This window comes from Danio aesculapii, chromosome 16 (assembly GCF_903798145.1).
Source record: "Danio aesculapii chromosome 16, fDanAes4.1, whole genome shotgun sequence".
Lineage (NCBI taxonomy): Eukaryota > Metazoa > Chordata > Actinopteri > Cypriniformes > Danionidae > Danio > Danio aesculapii.
In genome coordinates, this window is record NC_079450.1 from 20,583,036 (window position 1) to 20,598,394 (window position 15,359).

Sequence of the window (15,359 nt, forward strand, 5' to 3'; positions counted from 1 at the left end):
TGGACAGGTGTACCTAATAAAGTGGCCAGTAAGTGTATGTAGGCCTACTTATACACCGATGTCTTACATTGAATTATGAAATTTCTGTACCTGAATATTGTTAGACTCCCTTGAAATCCATAATGCGCTGTTTATTTAATTTGTTATTTTTTAATTTTTTAAATAAATTAAGTGTCAGCTAAAAATTTCTTCTAAAATGAGCAATTTTCTGAGCCTAATGTGTGTAGGTTTCGTATTCGCACTATTATGGCAAAAAAAAAAAAGGTTATTTCATTGCATTTAACTTGAAATAACTAAACAATAACATAGAAGACTGGAAAAAAAAAAACGCAAATTTTTAAATGAAATTACAGATAGCACTTAAAAGTTTTTGCATCTTTAATATATATATATATATATATATATATATATATATATATATATATATATATATATATATATATATATATATATATATATATATATATATATATATATATATATATTGTATTTTTGTATCTGAAATTGTATACATATCGCAGTACATACAGCAGAAAAAAATAATATCAATGTCAGTGTTTTCCCAATATTGTGCAGCCCTATGTTGAATATTACCTATTTTACAGGAACAATCTTTGTAATATGGTTGTTTTGACAATATTTTTCAGTTTATATGCCAGCCTCAATTTTCATTGAACACGTTGCAATGATATGACTGTGCTGAGACTGTAATGCTTTTATTTAGAGCCGGTCAGACCAGTTTACACAAAAAATTCATTTAGTAAGAGACAAATAGAATCAGTTCACAGTGCGATCATTTACAAATAAATAAATAGATCTTGTTCTTGGAACAATAACCTACTACTTCCTGATCCTTATTGGCACAAAAATCACTCAGATGTAAAATCGTTGCATTCTTTTATTCTGATTTCTGGTTGTGAGTATATAAATGTAAGTCAAAATGTATATAATCAAATACAGTGTGAATCAGAACCCAGTCAGTTAAATCCAAAGCTGAGTATGAATTACTCACCCCTATACTTTAACTCTGAAGAAAAATTCCCATAAAATCTAAGTGCCTGATTACTCCATCTAAACAAGGTGCTAAGCCAATAGAAAAGGCTTTTGATGACAAGACACATTAGAAAAATCATAATAAAATATAATATGCACACACATATTGTCAAATCCATACACCCCAAGAAATGCAAAATTTACTAAACAGTTGTAAGTGTGTGAGTTTTAAAAACCTTTCTGTAGGCTGTCCAGTTTTAAAGTTGGTGTCAGATTGATAATGTAAATCTTTTTTTTCCCACATGTAAGCGACTGGGACATGATTGTCTGTAGTTTGGTCCCACAGTGAGACTGGGTCATTCATACAAGTCATAAAGGCATGATCTTCATTTCTATCAGCACACACACACACACAAAGAGTTTTACTTAAGTCCACAAAACATTAATATGTACATCTATTTTTTTTTCAACAGCAATTATGTCCTTTCAAAGTAAAAACAAAGTAACCAGCTTATACTGGTACACTTTCAGCACACCTGACCTTTGAACTAGTGGTAGATTTAATTTATTTTTCCATTTTCATATATAACTCACTGATAGACAATGAGTTACAAACACATAACCACAAATACATACACACAAATCTTACTATCCATAGACAAGGCTATCAGTAGAATTTGAAACAGGAAAAAAGTGTGACGATAAGCACTTCATATTAATCAAGTTTGGGTTTTAATAAAAACTCAAAAGGGCCAAAAATCAGCCAATCCATCAATTGGCCTGGCTTATATTTACATATCTCTAATTCTACTGAAAAAACTGAAAATTATATTTAAAATATATGAATGTTATTGAAATAAATGAATATTATAAACACCACAAAGCCAAAAAAACAACAACAGTTGCACTCTCTAATGTTTTGTTGGATCAGCATCGATTACAGTGAAACACATGAACCACTGCAATAAAGATCCAATAATTTAGTTATTTGCATATTTAAATTCAAACATAAACTCTTTTTTGGCCAGATAATCTATTTTGTTTGCATGTTTTTCTGCAAAAAATCAAATAAAAAATAGACATGATTTGCAATGCAGACACTTCATTCTGAACTAAAGCGCCAGTTCTTCCAGAGAGTTATGGGTGGTAAGTAAATGTAGGAGCAGGTGCCTTGACCATATCTGTCATGATTAATTGGGTTTGCTGGCTAAAACAGTTCATATAAACTCTTCATTCTTGAGAAAACAGTAAACAAAAGCAATATAATACAAAAGCTTCATTCCAATCGTTAAGTTCTAGATGCCATATTCCACTCTTGAAAGTGTGAGGGCCAGTAAGTCTTATTCCAGAGTTTAAAGTCAGCATTTTCTATTCTTCACTGCTCTATTCTCACTGGTCCTATTCTCCATCCTCTCCTTGTTGTTCGCCCTCATCATCGGTGGCCTGGAATTTATCATGAGCCCATTTAGGGCTTGTATTATTGGTGGGGTTTGTGTTGGTGGCCCTTCGGAGTAGGAAACGTCCCTTTGTACGAATAATGTTGCCGCGACCACGGCCTCGTGTGTCCGTCACCTTCCTCTCAACTTCTAAATCTTTTTCACTGTGCTGTAAAGACAGAAGAAGGGCTTACAAACAAAATACAGACTTCCTATTCATTCATTCATTTTCCTTTAGCTTATTTCTGATTTATCAGGGGTTGCCACAGTGGAATTAATAACCATAAAGACTTCCTGATATAACAAGTTCCTAAAATAAGATGATAATATGTCTAAAGTGATTAGCTAATGTATTGTCAAATAGTGATTTGGGGCTAGATTTACAGCAGCTTGTGCAAGTGCAGCCTTTTTTGTAATTAAAACAGTACTGTCTGTATTTACTAAACATGCACAGTGATGAATAGCACTCAAAAAGCATGGATGCAGCAATTTTTGTGCCTGACTTTACTGAATATGCATTTGTAGGAGACAAATGCAAATTTTATGGAAGGGAATTATTTAAATGAATTATTATTCATTCAGTTTTGTGCTCCACAAATCATCTGTGCCATTATTTAACTCCTAATAAAAGCATCTCTTAAATGTTGCATTTCTGCAGTTGTTGTGAAGTAGAAGATTAGAAGATGGTAGAAGATTCATTTGGAATGCCAGAGGCACACATCATCTGAACATATTGTTTGACCAATATGTTATTTTTGGTTCAATAATTAAAAGATGACTAAGAACAAACAACTGAGTCACATAATTCCAGCATGATTCTTGCTCTCCTTCTGCCTGAACTGTCAAAAACACAAGCAGTTGTCAAACAGTCATATACACAGTTGAAGTCAGAATTATTAGCCTCCCTGTTTATTTTTTTCCCCAATTTCCGTTTAATAGAGAAAAGATTATTTCAACACATTTCTAAACATAATAGTTTCAATAACTCATTTCTAATAACTGATTTATTTTATCTTTGCCATGATGACAGTAAATAATATTTGACTAGATATTTTTCAAGACACTTCTATACAGCTTAGAGTGACATTTAAAGCCTTAACTAGGTTAATTAGGTTAACTAGGCAGGTTAGGGTAATTAGGCAAGTTACTGTATAACGATGGTTTGTTCTGTAGACTATCAAAGGGTCTAATAATTTTGACCTTAAAATGGATTATAATAAATTAAAAACTGCTTTAATTTTAGCTGAAATAAAACAAATCAGACTTTCTCCAGAAGAAAAAATATTATCAGACATACTGTGAACATTTCCTTGCTCTGTTAAACATCATTTGGGAAATATTTTAAAAAGAAAAAAATTCAAAGGGGGGCTAATAATTCTTACTGTAAGTAAATGTAGGCGTGCGAGCTGAGTGTATGGGTGCTTTCCAAGTCTGAAGCCTTACAACTATAGATCTAAAAGGTTTTTGTCATTTTCTTGTAGTCACTTACATTAAGCATGCCTATTTTGTGAATATGCCTATAAATAAAATAAAAAATCGTCACCTTGGAATTATAAGGTTCTATCTGCGTTCTAAATGATTTTGAGATATTGAGCTTTTAAGTTTTTTTTTTTGCATTCCATATAGTAAACAATATGTGTGTTACATTTCTATTTCATACATTAACATGACAGAGACCCTAAATGTGGTCACTCTACATGTGAATGATCAAAGTTCTCTTACATTTGCAAATTGGATAAACAGGGCAAATGCAGATAGAACCTTCTCATTCTCTCAGTCATTTTCCACTTGGAATTATAAAGTTCTATCTGGCAGATCATTAATTGAAGCATTACTTTTCAAAAAATACAATCACAAAAAAATGGTGTTGTAACAATATGTGATTTAATTTGCTTTCTATAACATTTATTTAATGTTTTAGGATGAATAGATTTTCTTGTTCAAATTAAGCATACAAGGCTGTGCTAAATATATCCAGAGCAGCTGTTAATTTTATGTAATTAATATGGTAATATTTATTGAATTAAATTTTTATTAGAATTCTTGAGTTATATTTATTGAATTTTCCAGTCTGTCCCATGAATTAAATAAAGTATTTGCCCTTCAAGGCTTTATATCAAATTTAAAGACTTTAAAAGAAAACAAACAAAGAGCAAATGAGTATAATAAACAATGAAAAATGTTTCACTGACTATATATACACACAAATAAATATATTTCACATTTAATATATACATTTTATTAATAAAGTTGCTTTTTCAACAATGTAAAAATGTAACATTTTATCTCGATGTCAACAAGTGTTTCTAAATCATCACATTTACACACATCTTTTCAGTTTCAGGTTTATTCATAATTTGTGTGTTGACAAAATGACAAAGAAAGCTGATCCTGATTGGTTCTCATGTGTGCATTTGAAATGCTGATTGGCTCACAGAAAGAACCTTATAGAGCTAAGCTAGATTTCAACTTGTAGATAAAACCTTTTTTTGTTTTTTAAATAAAAAGTCTTAAAATGTAAACAACTTATAAAAAAATCAAGTTAAATAAGTTGTCATTTAATAAGAATATGTAAATAACTCCATTTTGACGAAAATGTCAGATAGAATGTTATAATTCTAAGATGACGATATATACTTTTGTTCAATATACCATATACTGTACAGTAGTTGCTTTAATAAAATAACACAATGTTTTTGATGAAGTTGGCTAACTGTGATATCATGAATATCAATTATTCTCTTAGCTCCCCCACATTTTGCACTGCAGTTATTGCATTGGTCGATATATAATTGAGATGTTACATTTGTGTTCTTTAATTTGCTCATTGTCTGTAAATCATCCACAGAAATGCCCGTTGGTGCTGTTTTTGAATTGCGCTCTTGGTAAATCTGACCTTTAAACTCATGTCCTATATTTTAAGGCAGTGATTCCCAACGTGGGGGTCGCGAGACAATGAGTGGGGAGGTCGCTTGGTGATTTCAACAAATATCATACATGTTATAAAACTATTAGAATTGCTATATTTTATCCATAAGCTACAAAAAAATTGCATTTAATAGTTACATAAAAACAACATGCATGTAAAAAGCCATCAGCCTTTCAATTCTTATTCCATTGGATTGCGACCCCTGGGGTTATTACGCTAGATTAATGACACAGCAATAGTGTTAGTTGCAGCAGATTAATTTTATGGCACAATGTTAAACTTTGACACCTTTACGGCACTCATAACATTAAAAATAAAGGCCATGACTGAACATAGAGGATGATCTCCAAAATTAAACCAAGAAAAGACTTGTGCTGTAAACCTTGTGCCCACCTGTCTCATTAAGTGAGGTTAATATTAAATTCAACAATTGAATAATGACTATAAAAATTATATGCACTCAAAAATGTTTTTTTTTTTTTTACTTGTTCAAACTACTTAATTAAAATGAGCTGAAACAACACAATTCTTGAGATTTCATTGGGACAACTTAATTTTTTTATGTTCAATCCACATAAATTTGTTAAAAGTGTTAAGTTAACAATCGATTTGTGTTGGGACAACATGAATACATTGTGTGGAACCCTGCATTTTTTTAAGTGTGGTTGTTAGACAGTTGCACTTTTTTGTGTTGTCAATAAGCTTGTTTATATAGTTCCTATTGGTGTGTGTGCACCGTTGTATGCACTGTTTGTATATTTAGGACCACCTCTGAGGATAGTGGGGGTCGCGAGTCACTTGAATTGTTAATCTGGGGGTTGCGAGCTGAAAAGTTTGGGAATCCCTGTTTTAAGGCACTGCAATAATCTGCTGTTGCACAATAATGCAGCATTTTTCAGAAATACATAATATATGACATATTCCTATTTATATACAGTTGAAGTCAGAATTATTAGCCCCCCTTTGAATTTATTTATTTTTAAAAAATATTTCCCAAATGATGTTTAACAGAGCAAGGAAATTTTCACAGTATGTCTGATAATATTTTTTCTTCTGAAGAGTCTTATTTGTTTTATTTCGGCTAGAATAAAAGCAGTTTTTAATTTTTTAAAATACATTTTAAGGTCAAAATTATTTGCCCCTTTAAGCAAATTTTTTTTTTTCGATAGTCTACAGACCAAACCATCATTATACAATAACTTGCCTAATTACCCTAACCTGCTAAGTGAACCTAATTAACCTAGTTAACCATTTAAAGATCACTTTAAGCTGTATAGAAGTGTTTTGAAAAATATCAAGTCAAATATTATTTACTGTCATCATGGCAACGATAAAATAAATCAGTTATTAGAAATGAGTTATTAAAACTAGAAATTAGAAATGAGTTGAAAAAATCTTTTCTCTGTTAAACAGAAACTGGGGAACAAAATAAACAGGGGAGCTAATAATTCAGGGGGTTTAATAATTCTGATTTCAACTGTACATACTGTATACATTACTCTTAATAAACTGTATATTCATAATAGTATTATAAAAACTGCTTTTCAAATTTTATACAAAACATTTGTTCCAATATAGTTATTAGTCCTAATATACAGCTTAGTTACCAAATGTGTGTTTACAAAGGTCATAACATACTAGGATGTGTTTCTTGCTCTTGGGAGTGTATTCTTGATCCCAGCCTTCATTCTTTGCCAACATGTTCATGTGTGAATTGCCATTACTGTTTCCATGGAAATTTCCTCGGTTCCAACTTCTACCACGTATTTTCAGCTGCTGGAAAACAGAAAATGGTAACCATAAGTACCAAAGCAACAAACAAATATTTTAGTTTCACAAAACCATCCAGGACTTACAAAGCCTCCTCGTGGCCGGCCTCTTTCCACAGCCTCTCCATACTCCCTGAGCCCTAGCTGGCCTTTAGAGAAGCTTTCTGGCTTAATCTCACCCTCTTCTTCATTGTAAACAGAGGAAGATGACGAAGATGAGGAAGATGACTGAGAACGCTCACGTTTCTTCTTGCTTTTCCTTAAGAATGAAATGACACTTGATTCAGACATTGTTGATACATCTACTAGATCTCAGCTTTTGTGGTGATTAACTGGACAACTTTCATCGTCCTTCACCATGTTTTCTAGAGGATGAACATTTCAAGTCATTTGCATGTCAGCCTAATATAAATGTATCTCTACACAAAGCTGAAGGAAATCTGGACATTTTTCAACATGTTCCTTTTGACCAGAAAAACAAAAAGGTGTGTTCACACTGATGCTGACTCCATAGGTGACCAAGTCTGTCCAGCACAAGTAGTAGGCATTTGAATGCAGCATTCAGCTGTATCAGAAGGTCAATCATGTCCACTCCACATCCCATTGGTGGTCACCGCAATATATTTCAGCTCACCTGCACACAATTCATCTCTGCTCAACATTCATGACCAACTCTCATTGAAAGCTATTGACCTCTTCTTGCTGCAGACTGCTGTCAGTGTGAACACATCTTCAAGCCTTCTTGAAAAATCCTTATTCAAGGCCTTTTAAGTGGCTCCAAATTTGAGATTTATTGGCAATTTTTCCATGTTTATCCTCTACAAAACACTATTCTCAAAAAGTTGAGAAGCTTCCTCAGTCTGATGCTTTTAATATTGAGACAAGTTCAACTTTTAACTATATTTTAATAAGCTTTTAAAAACAAGGGAGGATTTATTTTACATGAGGTCACAGCAAACTCAAACAAAAAATGTATTGCCCAGCAGGCACCAGATGTCACACAGACATAAAATTGATGTTGGACTCCAATGTCAGACTACCCAGCAAACAATTTTGTGTTTAATAGACGTCTAATAGACATCTAAATGTAGACAGCTTGGCTAAAACAAGGCTAAACTTGCTCTGTCAGTGAAAAATCTAATAGACATCCAAGAATAGAATAATCCAAAACTAGACTAGTCGTCAAATAGACAGATTAGACAGACTTTATATGTGTACATTTCTGTTTATCTAAAGACTAGTCTAGTTTTGGCCTATTCTTAGACATCTATTAGATCTTTACTGACAGACCAAATTTAGCCCTTTTTTAGCCAATATGACTATGTTTAGACATCTATTAGACATCTTTAAAAAAAAAAAAAAATTGCTTGCTGGGTCACTTTGAATTTTAGTTGTATATGAAAATCGGGTGGACATCAGAACCCAATGTCAGTTTAAGGTCAGACCTCAACATCAAGATGAATTTTATAGTTAGTTCACGATACAACATAAAGTCAACCAAAGATCAACGGCTAATGATGTTAGCTTTTGACATTGTATGGATGTCACATTATGACATTAAAGTCACGCTGAATTTTAGTTAGGTATTTACACATAGGGCTGCACGGTGGCGCAGTGGGTGGAGTTTGCATGTTCTCCCCGTGTTGGCGTGGGTATCCTCCGGGTGCTCCGGTTTTCCTCACAAGTTCAAAAACATTTGGTACAGGTGAATTGGGTAAGCTAAATTGTCCGTAGTGTATGTGTGTGAATGTGGGAGTGTATGGGTGTTTCGCAGTGATGGGTTGCAACTGGAAGTTGCAGCTGCGTAAAACATGAGCTGGATGAGTTGGCGGTTCATTCCACTGTGACGACCCCAGATTATTAAAGGGACTAAACCGAAAAGAAAATGGATGAATGGATGAATGAATAATTACAAGTAAAACCAACCAAAGATAAACATCTACTGATGCTAGACTTTGACGTTGTATGGATGTCATATCATTAAAATGATGTTGGATTTTAGTTAGCTAATGCCACAGCCTAAAACTAAACAAATATGAACACCAGATGACGTAGGTATTAGATGTCAGCTGACATTGCTATTAGACAGCAAACTGACATTACATTTTGGTCACATGACATCACAACCAAACTAAAGATCAACATCATATGACGTTGTGTGCCTGCTGGGTGTTAACTTATTAGTTGTGTAAAATCAGCAAATTGACTCGATGCTTCAAGTATCTACAGTCCTGTATTCGTGATCATTCTGTGTATCATATTTTCCCAAGCAGCTTACTTAGTTTTTTTGTGTTTTTTTGAGGATTTCTCTGTGGGTATTTCCTTGCTTGAATCTGGAGATTCCTTCAAAACTCTTCCTCCGTACTCTTCCTCTCTGTGCTCCCTCTCTCCAATCAAGTATTTCTTCCTGCGCTCAATATCCAGCCTAAGGTCCATTGTTTCACCTTTAGATTTTTTACCATCGACCTGCGTTGAGGAGAAAGAGAGATGTTTTGGCCAGATGAGGGTTAGCGGCGTGTTCTATTAGCATCATGCAGCATTGTATGGGTTGGGACCAAAACATGACAACAGCGGACTTAAAACAACCATGCAAATGGATGAGAGGAAGAGGCCTTCTTTAACATCATTTATATCTGCCATTTTTGCATTTGAACAGGCTTATTAAATAGTATGAATCAGACATGGCAACAGTCTGCACAGGTAAGGGTTGTTTTCCTCTCATTTGCTCACCAAAATCAGATCAAATCAAAATAGTGCAACATTACAGGACCACAGCAGAAATCCTTTCATTGGTGCTCATGAAAGTATGCTGTTTTAACTTGGCCTAAACACCTCACTTGTTCTTTGCAGGCTTTGAAGAGGAATACTTACTATGACTTTTGTTTAGAGTCCTTTGAATGGATTTGACATGGGAACAACTGGTCACTTCCATTTCTGACCTCTGATTTCTTGCCTCAACTTGTACCCATAGTAAAAGGTTACCGTCATATGTTGAGGGGGGGCATTTACAACACAACAACCTGAATGCACCTCTTTTTGCATCTCACATTTTGGATTTTATGCCTCTCTCATCAGAAACAAGAGTTTTAGAGAGAGAAGGAAGCCTAAGAATGCTCTGGCTGGATCACTTGTGCAGCATTCTGCTCCAAAATACGTCATATTTCAAAATGTTCGGTCACCTTGAAGCTGTTTTCCATGGAGCTTTTCATCTCATCAAACAGGAGAGAGTGCCTCTTAAAAGCACTGGGAGAAACATCAATTCTCCTGTGATGAAACAAGAGGAGAAGAGAAGAATATTTGGATATACTGTATGTCTATTTACCTTTCTTAAAATTGACAAAAGAAATAATTCCTTGAATTTGTATACCTGTGTATCTCTGGACTCTTTCTCTGCTTCATGAATTCTTTCTCAGCAGCTCTTCTCTGGTACATGGCAAATCGGTCATGTAGGGTCAGTCCAGAGGAAGGAAAATATTGAGCTGTGGGCAAACAGAAATTATTTGTTTAAAAAGTTGTCCTTTTATGAATCGAAAGAAAGAAGGAAAGAAAGAAAGAAAGAAAGAAAAAGAAAAAAAAAAGAAGAAAACTGAAATCAAATCCTATAATGGAACAATACTAATGAAACAGCCCTTTCACAGCCTTGCGTGTACAAGTATCTGTCACCTTTAATGTGATGAACAATTGAAACTATGTGTTGGGCAAACAGCTCAGATGGGCTTCTGGGAAACTGCTGAGCCTGAAGGTGCCGAAGGACAGACTGAAACTCCAAATCCTTTTTATCCATATGCACAAAATCCATAAGATTCCTTCTTTCGTTGGTCAGAACCGATGTCCTACAAATGCATCAATGTTTAGGAAAGAAAAACAATCAAATATCTATAGTCAGAGTCTGTGATGCAATTGAATGTCACACTGTAAAAATGTTTAAGTCAGTACAACAAAAAACAACATAATCCTTGTTTCCTTTCGCTTTTTCTTGTTCACTCAACTTTTGAAAACATCAGCTGCACTGACCAAAAATGATTTGTCAGTAATACAAAAAACATTTAGTTGGGTTAACATAAGATTATTTGTTTTCTGGAGAGGTGAACTTCTCTGTAACAAAACTTTTTAAGTTGTGTTAAATGAACATTTGTTGTCTGCAGGACTGGAATGCATAAAGTGAACAAATAAAAACAAATTCCTTATTTTTGTTTATTCTCACGTACTCAACATTTTTCAAAAAAATGTTCACCTTTAATTGATAGGACACTAGAGAGTATAGACAGGAAAGCGTGGGGAGAGGGGAAAGATCGGTATAGGACCTCAAGGCGGGAATCAAACTTGGGTCAATGCGACCACCGCAGTGCCATGGGTCGACACAATAACCACTACACCACTAACGCTGACTCCACTCAACTTCAAATGTCTGAAGTTGAGTGACCAAAAAAACTCTTGTGGAAATTCTAAAAAATAATACATTATCAGAACAATCAAACATAGTTCAATTGAAAAGAAATAAAATAAAACAGAGACAAATGTTAACAAAACATTTAATAAACACAGAATTAGAAACAGCACAGGAGGTAAAACAACAATAACGGTAAACAAGAAAAGGATAAAAACATAGCAGGACAAACAGGGGAAAATGCTTTGTAATGCTTCATATGTGAAGCATGCCATCCTGTTTTTTCAATTGAACTATGTTTGTTTGTTTGTTCTGATAATCAAGGCTTGACATTAACTTTTTTGATCACCAGCCTCTGTGGCTAGTAGTTTTCCAACGTTACTAGCCACTCGCCATTTTCGCTAGCCATAATTTTATATGCATAAATTTGACTTTGGCATGCTAAAATTACTTGATTTAAATTATGTGATTTGTCCACAGGCTTCCTTTCTTTTTTTTTCACATGATATTTTACAGCTCAACACTAAGGATTTACCTTTTTTTTCTCAGGCCACACTAAACTAATTATTTCCTTGCCACAATTTTTTTAAATGTGTCAAAACAAGCTAAATATATCTGTATACTTTGCATGCCCATTTTATTTAACAAAAATATTCTTTAAAAAAAGGGTCATTAAATTTTTTTTTTTACTTTTATCTTAAGAGATTTTTGTTCACTCAACTTCAGACATTTTAGGTCAGTGCAACTGATGTTTTCAAAAGTTGAGTACAAATCGATGCCTATGGTATAGTGGTTAACGCGTCGACACGTGGCAGTCTGGTGTTCATGGCGACCCAAGTTCGATTCCTACCTCGAAGTCCTATGCCGATCCTTCTCCTCTCCCCATGCTTACCTGTCTATACTCTCTACTGTCCTATCAATTAAAGATGAATATATATATATATAAAAAATAAAGTACACAAGAAAAAAAACTGAAGGAAATAAGGATTAAGTTTTTTTTGTTCACTCAACTTCAGGCATTCCAGTTCTGCAGACAAAAAATGTTCATTTGGCACAACTTAAAAAGTTTTGTTACAGAGAAGTTCACCTCTCCAGAAAACTAATAATCTTATGTTAACCCAACTAAATGTTTTTTGTATTACTGACAAATAATTTTAGGTCAGTGCAGCTGATGTTTTCAAAAGTTGAGTGAACAAGAAAAAGCGAAAGGAAATAAGAATTGTTTATGTTGTTTTTGATGTACTGACTTAATTTTTTTACAGTGCATTTCTGAGATCTTGAAGTAAAACGAAGAGCATTTACCTGGCGAGGTCATCACTGAGAGAATCCATCCTCACACTGAATTCACCACTTGCTCTTTTCAATGAAGCTCTTGGTGGGGATTCGTCGTTCATCACCACAAACATCTCCTGCTCGCGGTTTTCAGAGCTCATCCTAGGCTGCAGTGTGGGTTTAGAAGAGGAACTTACTGTGGTTTTCTCCTTTCGTTTTACATTAGAGAGCTTTTCAGGGGAAGCATCCTTAAACATGCCACTGAGCGGGTCTCTCTTAGAGAGCGCAGCCAGGATGTTTGATGCTCTTTCCTGTTTATGGCAGAGCAAGAGAGCTTCCAGCTCATCATCCCATGTCATATCCTGCATCCTCCTGATGCGATTCTCGAACATTTCACGAGCAGACAGGGTGACTTTGTTTTTGTAGGGACTATTTTCCATATCCTGTACTATGTCGGAGAAGTCCATTTCTTCATCATCCTCACCTTCCTCACATTGAAATGGTGGGCTGTTTCGAGGAGCCTTTTTACTTGTGCTTTTGGATAATTTGTTACCGTCAGCACTCTTGGCAGATTTGCATTTCTCCTCTCCCGTGTTCTCAGGATCAACAGTCTGAGACAACTCAATGCCTTTATCAAAGATTCCTCCATTTTCTTTATCACACACTATATCTCCATTACTTTTCCCTTTATGCGTGTTGTTCTCTAATACAGAGGCCCGTTTTTTAACCTTTTGCTCCTCCAGGAATCTAGTCAATGAGAAAAAGAGATTTACAGTCCATTATTATTTACAGTAGTGCGCTCAGATGCATTGGCTGTCATTTTTACGTCACCAAACCCAGTAGGCACACAACGTCATAAGACATTATTATTAGGTTAGATTTAGGTTGTGATGTCAGGTTATCGAATTTCAATGTCTAGCCAGTGTATACAGACATTATTTTGATGTCCAATAACTACGTCAAATGACATTGATATTTGATTTTACGTTGTGTTGAAAAGTGACCAAAATCCAACGTCAAGCCAACATCTTAAACCAACGTCATATTGACATCAAATACTGACATTTATGTGTCAGGAATGGCAACCAAAATCCAACGTCTGATAGACATCAAAGTTGTAACGTCCACAAAACATCAAGCTGTAACATCATTAGACATTGATATTTGGTTGATTTGGTCGATCTGACATTGAGTTCTGACATCAACTTGATTTTCATTTCCAAACAAAATGCAACGTCTCCAAGACGTTGGGATACAATGCCAATGCTGACATGTTGACGTCCTGTGCCTGCTGAGAAGACTGCAGCTTCTTATCAAATTGACAACACTATGCATATATACTGTAATGGATTTGGTTCATGTTACCGTGTGCAAATGAATGGCTTCCACTCTGAAATAGGTAAACAAGTGTGTGTGCAGCTGAGAATATTTCACTTTTCCATTTGCAAAGTTCAAATATGTACGCTTAAGACCTTTATAGCACATCTAAAATACAGACTGTGAGCTGACATTTGCAAACAACACATATCTAGCTCTTCACGTGTTGGCTCTTTTTTCCAGCAACTCTGATGATGCAGGGCAGATGGGGAACCAACTGGGCAATCTTACTTTTTGTCTGGCACGCACTGGATTTATTGTGTTACTGCCACTCTTACACTGACTAAAATAAAGGTAAAACAGAAAAATAAAAATAGAAAGCAATTTTCAAATGCATAAAGTCCATCAAGATTGTCAATATATAGGTCACCAGTTTAGCCTAAAGGTCTAAAACAGCATTTTATAATACTTTCTGAAAAATGATGTGATACTGAGGACTAAATTTCTGGCTGCTGAAAATTTAGCTTTGCAATCAGTGAAATAAATTGATTTATTCAAATAGAAAACTGCAATATCACTCCTAAAAATAAAGGTTCTTTATTGGCATTAATGATTCTTTGAAGAACCTTTAACATTCATTGTTAAGAGCTTGAGTTTTGTCTGTGTTACTCTGCCCTGTTTTCTCTCCCTGTGCATGTTTGTGTTGCAGATGAGCGAAAACATTCTATCTAAAAAAAGGTTCTTTAAGGTGGAAACGTCATTTAGATTATTTAAATGTTCTTCACAATAGGCCTGGGTGATTAAATCGAAATTAAATTGTTTAACAAATGCTGTGGTTGTCATACACATCTAGTCAGGGAAGCATGGTTTTGTGATTAGTAGTAAATCTGAAGGCCAGAGGGCGCTCTTACAAAGAAACTCCAAATATGCCATCAAGAAGAAATCCAAGAAACCCTTTAGTTAATAAACAGAAGAATTAACCGCGTTCAATGAGGATTTAGTTCAAACACTCAACTGAAAATAGGAAGTGAGTCTGGAGTAAAAATATTCAATTATTATATGTGGTATTTTCACATGCATTCAGATGTAGCAGCATTTACTGTGCAGAGCCATAACTCACTGAGAAGCAACGCAAACAGTCCTTGATTTAATTATCATGCAATTAAATAATCTTTGATTATGAACACTTTTCCAGTGATGGGTTGCGGCTGGAAGGGCATCCGCTACGTAAAACATGTGCTGGATAAGTTGGCGGT

General features: G+C 34.6%; 1 protein-coding gene across 4 annotated transcripts in view; it reads right to left on the reverse strand.

The window, feature by feature from the left end:
- Window positions 1-880: 880 nt before the first annotated feature.
- The window catches only part of thrap3a (thyroid hormone receptor associated protein 3a), a 40,566-nt gene continuing 26,087 nt past the window's right edge, over window positions 881-15,359 (reverse strand). For 3 of the 4 annotated variants that reach the window (XM_056474868.1, XM_056474869.1, XM_056474871.1), the window contains 8 exons: window positions 12,817-13,533; window positions 10,791-10,960; window positions 10,495-10,606; window positions 10,307-10,391; window positions 9,406-9,593; window positions 7,215-7,386; window positions 6,997-7,134; window positions 881-2,598 (listed from right to left, as the gene is read on the reverse strand). In XM_056474868.1, coding sequence (XP_056330843.1) covers window positions 2,392-2,598; window positions 6,997-7,134; window positions 7,215-7,386; window positions 9,406-9,593; window positions 10,307-10,391; window positions 10,495-10,606; window positions 10,791-10,960; window positions 12,817-13,533 — 1,789 coding nt within the window. In that variant the 3' untranslated portion in view covers window positions 881-2,391. The remainder of the gene's footprint in view (window positions 2,599-6,996; window positions 7,135-7,214; window positions 7,387-9,405; window positions 9,594-10,306; window positions 10,392-10,494; window positions 10,607-10,790; window positions 10,961-12,816; window positions 13,534-15,359) is intronic. The other variant, XM_056474870.1, reaches the window with a different exon arrangement.